Genomic DNA, 10,995 nt, shown 5'->3' with positions numbered 1-10,995 from the left:
ATAAGTATGTACTAAAATAGATAATTTTTGAAAAATAGAAGCGTTTGGTACTGTTCCTGGGTTAACGTGTAACGGGCTCTTTAAGGTTACCCAGGGTTACGGTTGCCATGTGAGAAGCATGCGAATTGACGTCAATAGCAGACTTTGGTGTTTCCGGTGGGCTGACATCCAAACGCTTGTCAGGAGTAAAGAGTTGCTGTTCCGTCACTGAATAACAGAATAACGCACAAACCGAGTCCCCTTGTAAGGCTCGGAAAGGAAAACGGTAAATCATATGCGATATTTTTTGGGCGTTGTGACGCAATATTACATTTGATTATCGGGAACTGCTGTAAATGACATTTGTTTATGATACAGATCAAGATGGCGACCAACGTTACGGCCTTCGATTAGATATCTCGCCTTATTCAAAATATCATATTAAATGCACAACGCATTTGCCTTCAGTATTTTGCTTCGTGTGTATTGCATTTATATTTTATGTATTGTGAAGGTTCAGCGTTTTGCAACATGAATCACATTTTAAAGCGCGTTATGTTTTTGTCTGTATGTTGTTCGGTCAGTTACGTTATTTCTTATTCGTTACGTTGTACATTATAGTCACTTGGTCCTGTCAAAATGGATTAAAACTGTTATAATTTATGATCCGTTGTAAATGCATGAATGTTTGTGCTGGTAAAGTGTTAATAATGTCGTTGATATTGAACATGGTTTTAATTGTGCAACATTGTGCAACAGAGGTTTTTCGTCTGTAAATAATGAGGCACAGTCATCTCAAATAGTCCATTCAATGGATCAGAGTGTCCAGGTGTTCGGAGTCTAAAATAATCTCCAGATTATTTCTGACATAAATCCCAGTACTAAAATTATGTAGTGATCCTGTCCCTATCCTCTATGGGAGTCCACATGGCTCAGAAGATTTTAGAAATTTCATAATGATTTTTGCGTCTATTTTTAATAAATAATTAGTTAGCTGCAAACAATAACATCCAAACAAACCCTTATTTTTTAGTACAGTATTTAAACAGGAAATGGACTAAATGCTGAAATGCATCATGCTTAACTCCAGCTAAGCTGTTTCTCAATTCCAAGAATGCAAAGAACGGACTTGTGTTTTTACGGGGACCCCCCTCGAGGCAGCCTCGGAAGAACAAACTTGGATGGAGGTGGCGCAGTGACTTCTGGGACTTCTAGCGGGTTCTATACACACTCAAGGCTGCATTTGTTGCATCCTTGATATCGAGAACACATCCGGGTGTTCTCTGTTCTTGTGTTTTTCCCTGCGTTTCAACTTGGATATATTGCCCTTCGGAGTGAAAACAATCATGGCCGCCATATTGAAGGGTCGTTCCAAACCGAAGTGCTCATAACTGGCCACTTCAAAGGGCCCTTTAGGATGAGGGATTTCGAAGGGTACAACTGATGGTCACTTCGGGCTCCCATGATTCTTTGCGTGGTGATACCACCTCCTTATGGGCGCGGGATGAAGGGCAATTTAAGAAACAGTTGTTTGTACCCTCACCCTTTAACCCTTCAAAGCTCTCACTCTAGAGGGTAAACCATTTGAAGGGCTTAGGGCATAGGGATGAGCCCTTCGAAATGGAAAGCAGATCTTGTGTATTGGAACTGGACTTTGGCGGTTATTGATGACGTAGAGCGAGAACACAAGACGGCTGAAGAACGCATATTGAGAAATGGCCTAAATTTAGGTTCCTTAGACTAAGTGTTTAATTGTATTACAATTTATGTGCTAACATCTTTCATATTAATTGAGAGATAAATTAACTAGTTAAAACATCGCGTGCACTTCTTTTATAGACGGGTTCAAAGCAACAACATGAACCAACCTTTCTACGCATGCACGCGTTCGTAGGTTGTCCTTAAAGGGATAGTTCTACCAAAAATGAAAATTCTGTCATCATTTACTCGCCATCAGATTGTTCTAAATCTGTATAAATGTCCTTTGCTGTTATCAGAAATAATCTACAGGCACTCTATTGTTTGCGAATGTGTAGTGGAAGTTAAAGTGATAGTACACCCATCCTTCCATTTTCTTCCGCTTATCCGGGGCCGGGTCGCGGGGGCAGCAGTTTAAGCAGGGATGCCCAGACTTCCCTCTCCCTAGACACTTCCTCCAGCTCATCCGGGGGGACACCGAGGCGTTCCCAGGCCAGCCGGGAGACATAGTCCCTCCAGCGTGTCCTAGGTCTTCCCCGGGGTCTCCTCCCGGTGGGACATGCCCGGGACACCTTCCCGGGAAGACGTCAGGGGGGCATCCGGAAAAGATGCCCGAGCCACCTCAGCTGGCCCCTCTCGATGTGGAGGAGCAGCGGATCTACTCTGAGCTCCTCCAGAGTGACCGAGCTTCTCACCCTATCTCTAAGGGATCGCCCCGCCACCCTGCGGAGAAAGCTAATTTCGGCCGCCTGTATCCGGGATCTTGTCCTTTCGGTCATGACCCACAGCTCATGACCATAGGTGAGAGTAGGAACGTAGATTGACCGGTAAATCGTGAGCTTCGCCTTGCGACTCCTTCAACACGACAGACTGGTACAGCGACCGCATTACTGCAGAAGCCGCACCGATCCGTCTGTCAATCTCCCTTTCCATCCTTCCCTCACTCGTGAACAAGACCCTCAGATACTTGAACTCCTCCACTTGAGGCAGGGACTCTCCACCCACCTGAAGTGGGCAAGCCACCCTTTTCCGACTGAGAACCATGGCCTCCGATTTGGAGGTGCTGGTTCTCATCCACGCCGCTTCACACTCGCCTGCAAACCGTCCCTGTGCATGCTGAAGGTCCTGGTCTGACACCCGAAAATGAAAATTCAGTCATAATTTACTCGCCCTCAGATTGTTCCAAATTGCTTACAATGTGTATTTGAAAAAAACAACACCCGTCAAACATGATCGTTATAAACATACTTTATTATCATTTAAATACCTGATGAGGCTTGAGTTACAGTGATAAAAGCTGTCTATAGGCATTTCCTAGATTCTAGAACTTGTTATGGTCTTCTTCTTCAGTGCCTATTTAGAGATTCCTTACGAGAGCGCCCTCTGGCTTTCGGGTGCAGCAGGATTTTCCGTACTTCACTCAAAAGCTGTGGAAAAATCACTGCATATTTATCGTCGGTTTATCGTGTTAGCCCTGAAACAGGTCTCATCCCCCATTTATTGCCATAGTAGTGAAAATAAATATGATGGGTGTCAATGAGGGTGAGATCTGTTTGGTTAGATTAGATTCAACTTTATTGTCATTACACATATACAAGTACAGTGTAACAAAATGTAGTTTAGGTCTAACCAGAAGTGCAATTAGCAAGTGCAGGATATACAGTGTGAATAAATACAGAATACAATATTAGGAAAATACTATACAATGGCCATGTACTATGAAAATGTGACAGTCGGTATGTACTATGAACAATATAGACAGAAGGCTATATACTGTGAACATTAATGTACAGGTGGTTATGAACAGATAACAATATAGACTATACAATAGTGCAAGTGATTTGAGTGTGCATTAGTTACAGACATTAGCTATTAAAGTTACAGTGCAGAAAATTGAGGTGATGCGGTTATTAAAGGTACAGTGCAGTACATGAGTTATTGAAGTTATAGTGCAATACATGAGTAGATGCAGTTATACATTTACAGTGCAGTAGATGAGTTAGTGCAGTTATTGAGGTTACAGTGGAGTAGATGAGTTAATGCAGTTATTGAAGTTACAGTGCAGTAGATGCGTTAATGCGGTTATTAAGGTCACAGTGCAGTAGATGAGTTAATGCAGTTATTGAAGTTATAGTGCAATAGATGAGTAGATGCAGTTAGTTATGCAATAGATGCAGTAGTGCAATAGATGAGTTACAGTGCAGTAGAGAAGTTGGTGCAGTTAGTGCAATATAAACAATGTAATAGCAGCATTAAAGTTAAAGTTATGAGGGGTAGTGGAATCAGTGGGGAGCAGAGTTCAATAATGAAACAGCTCTGGGAAAAAAGCTGTTTCCTAGTCTGCTGGTTCTTGTCCGGAGGCACCTGAAGCGCCTGCCGGAAGGCAGGAGAGTAAACCGTCTATGAGCGGGGTGAGAGGAGTCCTTGAGAATGCTGCGAGCTCGACGCAGACAGAGTTTCTTTTGGATGTCCTCAAATTCAATGGAAGAGAGTGTAGTCCCTGTGAAGCGCTGGGCAGTTTTCACCACCTGCTGCAGTGCCTTGCGCTCAGCAACAGAACAGTTCCCGTACCAGACTGTGACACAGTTGGTCAGGATGCTCTCTATCGTGCAGCGATAGAAGTTCACCAGGATACTTGAAGACAGTTGGTTCTTCTTCAGTATCCTCAGAAAGAAGAGACGCTGGTGAGCCTTCTTGACCAGGCATGAGGTGTTGGTGGTCCAGGACAGGTCCTCCGAAATATGGGTCCCTAGGAACTTAAAACTGGAAACACGTTCAACAGCCATCCCGTTAATGTGGATGGGGTCGTGTGTGCCTCCTTTCGCCTTCCTGAAGTCCACTATGATCTCCTTTGTCTTGGAGGTGTTAAGGAGCAGGTTGTTGTTTGAGCACCATGTGGCCAGGTGCCGTACTTCCTCCCTGTAAGCAGTCTCATCGTTGTTGCTGATGAGACCAATCACTGTTGTATCGTCTGCGAACTTGATGAAGGAGTTAGATCCATTCACAGGTCTGCAGTCGAGTGTGAAAAGGGAGTAGAGAAAGGGGCTCAGTACGCAGCCCTGTGGTACACCAGTGTTGAGGGTGATGGTGGTGGAGCAGATGTGGCCTAACCTAACAAGCTGAGGCCTGTTCGTCAGGAAGTCCATAATCCAGTTGCAGGTTGAATTGTTAATGCCTAGGTTTCCAAGTTTGATGATTAGCTTGGAAGGGATGACGGTATTGAATGCAGAGCTGAAGTCTACAAACAGCATGCGTGCATAAGTGTCCTTATTATCCAGATGTGTGAGCACGGAGTGCAGCACCATGGACACCGCATCATCTGTGCTCCTGTTGCTACGGTAGGCAAATTGGTATGGGTCCAGTGTGGATGGTAAAGAGTCTTGTAGTTGTGAAAGGACCAGCCGCTCAAAGCACTTCATAACAATGGGTGTGAGTGCTACAGGGCGGTAGTCATTCAGGCATGTCGGGCTGGAATGTTTTGGAATGGGCACAATGGAGGTGGATTTGAAACATGCTGGAACCACTGCTTGGGCGAGGGACAGGTTGAAGATATCCGTGAAGACCCCAGCGAGCTGCTCCGCACATGCCCTGAGTACGCGACCAGGGATGCCATCAGGACCAGCAGCCTTGCGTGCGTTTATCCGGCTTAGTGCAGTGTAAACATCTGTGGAGTTTAGTGTGAAGATTGGGAGGTCAATAGAAGGTGTGAGCCTGGTGGCGGGTTCATTATTGTCTCTCTCAAAGCGTGCATAAAAGTCATTAAGCTCGTTCAGAAAGGCAGCATCTGTGGCTATGGGGATGGAGTGGTTGGGTTTGTAGTCACTAATGGCCTGGATGCCCTGCCACATGCGTCAAGGGTCAGAATTGGTAAAATGCTCCTCTTACTTCAACTTGTGGCAGTGCTTGGCCTTTTTGATGCCCCTCTTCAGATTTGCCCTGGAAGTACTATAGGCCTGTGCATCACCTGATCTGAAGGCGGTGTTGCGTGCTTTCAACAGAAGGCGCACTTCCTTGTTCATCCATGGCTTCTGATTCGGGTATATGGTGATCTGCTTTTGATCTGTGACACTATCAATGGTGGTATTGATGTAGTCCAATACAGAGGAGGTGTCGGTGTCTATGTCCGTGTGAGAGCCACTTGTGGCCTGAGAAGCAAACATACTCCAGTCTGTGTGTAGAAACCTTTCCTGGAGTGTTAAGTCTGCCCCCGCAGGCCACACCTTGATGGTCTTCACTGATGGCTTCACACGATTAATGAGAGGTGAATACTTGGGGGTAAGGAACAAAGAAAGGTGATCAGATTGACCCAGGTGGGGGAGGGTGTCGCGGTTTAAGCTTCAGCCATGTTTGTATAGACATGATCCAAAGTTTTGTTTCCTCTTGTGTGGCAGGAAACATGCTGGTGAAATTTAGGGAGCACTGTCTTTAAGTTAGAGTGATTAAAATCTCCCGCAACAATAAATGCAGCCTCCGGGTGAGCAGTCTGTTGTTTACTGATGGCTGCATGAAGTTCTTTCATAGCAAGCTTGGCATCAGCATCCGGTGGAATATAAGCTGCCGTTATAATGGTGGAAGTGAATTCCCGTGGCAGATAAAACGGTCTACATTTAACCATGAGAAACTCAAGGTTAGCCGAGCAGTGTCTCCTGACAATAACAGAGTTCGTGCACCAAGCTTTATTGACATAAATGCACAATCCACCTCCTCTTGTCTTACCCGATTCCTCTGCCGTTCTATCCGCCCGGTGTGTGTTGTAACCCGCTAACTCAATAGCGTTCTCCGGTATGCCGCTGTGTAGCCATGTTTCCATGAAGTTTATGACATTGCAGTACAAAAATATTTTATTGTTGATGATGCGAAGTCGAATCTCATCCATTTTGTTCACTAATGATCGTACATTAGCAAGGAAAATGCTGGGTTAAGAGAGCCGGTGTGATGTTGGCTTTAGCCTAGCTCTTAGCCCTCCGTGTTTTCCCCGCCTTTGTTTACGATCTCGACGCCGCCGGCGAGCACTTCCGCCCGGCCGTGTGGTTACTGACATTTTTCCAAATATCGTTATCTGGGTTTATCAGAGCAAAGACATTTATTCAGATTTGTATTTGTATTGGTTTGGAACAATCTGAGGGCGAGTACATTATGACAGAATTTTCATTTTCGGGTGTACTATCACTTTAACTTCCAGTACACATTCGCAAACAATAGAGTACCTGTAGATTATTTCTGATAACAAGCAAAAGAAAACTAAACTTGTCTCTCCAATATTTTATCAGGATTTTGCGGTACCAAGCTCAACCGCTGGTCTTCAATGTCCCATAAAGTTTCTTCAAATGCTGCAAAATAACATGACCCATTGAACAAATTGTTTAATAAAATTAACATACAACCAAATTCAACAAATCGTTTATTAACAACAATTATTACACAATAAAATAAAAATATACATTAATATTAACATCAATAAAATAAATTATAAATAGTTATATTATTAGGCATTAGCCAGACCGATAAACAAACCAGAGTTAATTTAGTTTTGATTTTAGTTTTATTTCGTTGTATTAATATTTCAATTAGGCTTTATTTTAGTTATGTTTTTTTAGTTTATTTTTATTTTATTCAAAGTTGTGGCAATTAATATATTCTTTTGTCATGTTATAATTCATTGGTTTATTTTTTATGTGGCTATATAAGAATAATTCATTTTTATATTTTGTTCATTATAACAATTTTAGTGCTTTAAACTTATTTCCGTTTATTATTGAGGCAACATTAAAATCTAGTAAACTAAAATTCCCCTGAAACAAACACAAAGTCAGATGAAATGGTCTATACAATATAGTACACAGTGTTTAAACTTAGATCTTGAAGTTTATGTTCATTGACAAATAAATGCTTGTTGCAGTTCATCACCATCTCACTGAGCTCTTTGTCACTATTAGTAAATGGTCTCTATTTTTGTCCCACTGCAGATCAAAGGTCAAATCTAGTGTTCACCATGGCATCAGGCAGTGCGATCACCGAGGAGGAGAAGAGTCTGCGAGAATGCGAGTTATACGTGCAAAAACACAACATCCAGCAGCTGCTGAAGGACTGCATCGTACAACTGTGCACCTCACGACCTGAACGACCAATGGCCTTCCTCCGAGAATCCTTTGAGAGACTGGAAAAGGTATGCACTTAAATGTACATTAGATTCATTATGACATAAGATCCCAACAAAACTCATACTGTGCTGTGGTACTACGTCTTGAAAATAGGTGCGTGTGTGTTCTTAATTCACAGGAGGAAGCGAAGCAGATCCTGAACCAGCAGAAAGCCACTTCTCGCTCAGACTCGCGTGAGGATGAAGTGTCTCCTCCCATGAATCCCGTGGTGAAGGGTCGCAGACGGAGAGGAGCTATCAGTGCTGAGGTTTACACTGAGGAGGACGCTGCTTCATATGTTAGGAAGGTCCGTTTGTCACACTGTGATAATGTCAAATTGTAATGTAGAGTTTTGAGAGAGTATTAATGTATTCTCTTTTCTCTGTGAAGGTTATCCCTAAGGACTACAAAACTATGGCTGCTCTTGCCAAAGCTATTGAAAGGAATGTGCTTTTCTCACATTTGGATGACAATGAACGAAGGTGATCTATTGTTATAGATATTTGATGTTTTTTTATGGAGGCAAGTACTTTATGTATTGACATTATGTATCTGATATTTTAACTTACAGCGACATATTCGATGCAATGTTCCCGGTCACCTACATTGCAGGAGAGATTGTTATCCAGCAAGGTAGAACTGCAAAAATACTTAACCAAATTTATTTTCTTTTGTTATCGTAAATCTAAATTCACACTTGTTTTGTAGGTGATGAGGGCGATAATTTCTATGTCATAGACCAGGGCGAAGTGGATGTAAGCTCCGTTACTTCAGTTTTGTTCCTCTTTAGCATTTAAAGTCAACAATCTTGGCCAGTGACTATATATGGTGTATCATTTGTCTCTTCACAGGTGTATGTTAACAGCGAGTGGGTCACAAGTATTGGAGAAGGGGGCAGCTTTGGAGAACTGGCTTTAATCTATGGGACCCCAAGAGCAGCGACTGTCAGAGCCAAGACCAACGCAAAGCTCTGGGGTATTGACAGAGACAGCTATAGGAGAATACTGATGGTACACCACTCAAACACATTACTTTCGATCACAGGAAGTTATATACCAGGATATATTTCACATCATATACTAAAACAATGATATGGGTTGATTTTGATTTTAGGGCAGCACTTTGAGGAAGAGGAAGATGTATGAGGAGTTCCTAACCAAAGTATCCATTTTAGGTAATACTGAGTGCGTAAATATTAATGAAGAGTTTGTTAATTCTAATGGTAACCAGTTGAGATATGATGGGTTTCAATTTGTTTTTTGCGTCTGTGACATGAACTTGTCTAATCATCACAGAGTCTCTGGATAAGTGGGAGCGTCTGACTGTGGCTGATGCTTTAGAGCCGGTGCAGTTTGAGGACACCCAGAAGATCGTAGTGCAAGGAGAACCAGGGGATGAGTTCTTCATCATCCTAGAAGTGAGCTTTGCCCTCCGGCTGCAAGTGTGTGAATGTTTGTGACTTCTGTTTTCTAAAGTTCAACTCTTTGTCTTTTCAGGGATGTGCTGCGGTTCTGCAGCGGAGATCAGAATATGAAGAGTTTGTGGAGGTCGGCCGGTTAGGACCATCGGACTACTTTGGTATGTCATGAAAGCAAAATATATTAATTGGATCAAATGTTTCAATCTCACAAAACAATAAGGATATAATACAAACATTGTCCAAACATTTATCCGGGAAATAACATTTTCATTTTTGAATTGTGTTCGTCACACTCGTTCTCTTTCTCTAGGTGAGATCGCACTGCTCATGAACCGGCCCCGTGCGGCCACTGTGGTGGCCCGCGGGCCACTGAAGTGTGTCAAGTTGGACAGGCCTCGTTTCGAGAGGGTGTTGGGGCCCTGCTCGGACATCCTGAAACGCAACATCCAGCAGTACAACAGCTTCGTCTCGCTCTCCGTCTGAAACGGCCCCCTCCCGCAACCTCTGTCGGGTCCATCATCGACACAGTTTCGTTTTTAATGTACACATCATATACACAAGCTCGTTAATTTTCTTGTGCTTCCCATTTGACCGTCACATCGTCGAAAGCTTATACAGCGTTGTCATTGTTGGACATTTAGAGCCAAATGAAAAGAGAGACAATCAAACATATGCTCGTCCAATCAAATCACAGCTTTTATTTCACCGAATTTTTACCTGGAACTCCAGCACTGAACTGAATAAAAAGCAGGAGTTAAAATATATTTATAGTAAAGTTATTTTAAAACAATTGTGAATTCCTTTACCCATACAGTGCTGAAGTTAGTTTTTTAAGACTAGTTTTCTATAAGAGACGAACTGCCTACGAAAAGAATTATGTAGTTACATTGTCATTCAGCTCCTTTAAGCCTTACTGCCGAATTTGCCCTATACAGACCTTCTCAAACAAAGACATGATGTTATTTAATGGAGAAAACAACGGTCAGAAATATGTCACAACTGTAGGATTGAAATTTTTGTTGTTATCATTCCAGCACACTTTCTTGATATTTGTGTTTTGTTGCTTGTAGTTAATATGTCAGGTCATTCCCAAGCAGTATATATGTGTTAGGTTTTATAGTAGGAGAAGCTGGCTCAACAATTTAAAAAACATTTAAAACTATTAAGCATAACAGTTATGTGATTGAAATGATAATTGTTATATTTCTGCTAAAAAAGCCAGTGCCAAACGTTGGACAGAGCCTCAGTTCTTCACTTGAATTTTGCTTCTAGCAGTGAATGGTGCACCATTGCGGAGACACTGATAATATTTCATTTGTATTTTAAAATTGCATGTGGCTATCACTGAGTGAGAATCGTTTTCAGTTTGAATGCTTCAGTATTTACCTTTTTGTCAGTATATGCCCAAAAATACAAGTTTTATTTTTAATAAGCTTATTTTTCCACAAATGATACCTTCAAGTACACAGTTGCATATTTAGACGCATGTCGTATTTTGAATTTACCTTATTTGTTATTTTCTCTCATGGGTGTTTCTATGGCGATTTTTAACAGGCTTGTAGCAGTTTTAATGTTCAATTGAAAATGAAATGATTAAAAATCATGTAAATGCTGGGGTATCTGGTTTTCTAGTGGTACAGTTTGAAAACCGAGTCTGATAAGTTCTATATAATAAATAAAAACAAAATGAATTAAATGCAGCATTTCTTTAAACAATGTACACAAAATCAACCTTGTTTCATGAATGAGACTTTGCTG

The 10,995-nt window shown here is 42.0% G+C and overlaps 1 protein-coding gene across 1 annotated transcript; it reads left to right on the top strand.

Moving 5' to 3' along the window:
* The first annotated feature begins 126 nt into the window (after positions 1–126).
* Positions 127–10,933, top strand: prkar1ab (protein kinase, cAMP-dependent, regulatory, type I, alpha (tissue specific extinguisher 1) b). The gene is made up of 11 exons (XM_056770652.1): positions 127–265; positions 7,644–7,843; positions 7,957–8,124; positions 8,208–8,299; positions 8,389–8,450; positions 8,526–8,572; positions 8,669–8,827; positions 8,931–8,991; positions 9,113–9,234; positions 9,314–9,395; positions 9,548–10,933. Exons 2-11 carry the CDS (start codon positions 7,670–7,672, stop codon positions 9,718–9,720), a joined length of 1,140 nt encoding a protein of 379 aa, XP_056626630.1. The 5' UTR covers positions 127–265; positions 7,644–7,669; the 3' UTR covers positions 9,721–10,933.
* Positions 10,934–10,995: the final 62 nt, after the last annotated feature.

The sequence above is a fragment of the Triplophysa dalaica genome, chromosome 17 (assembly GCF_015846415.1).
Source record: "Triplophysa dalaica isolate WHDGS20190420 chromosome 17, ASM1584641v1, whole genome shotgun sequence".
Classification (NCBI taxonomy): domain Eukaryota; kingdom Metazoa; phylum Chordata; class Actinopteri; order Cypriniformes; family Nemacheilidae; genus Triplophysa; species Triplophysa dalaica.
Note: the sequence above shows the minus strand (reverse complement) of the source record. Positions and strands in the feature narration are given on the sequence as shown.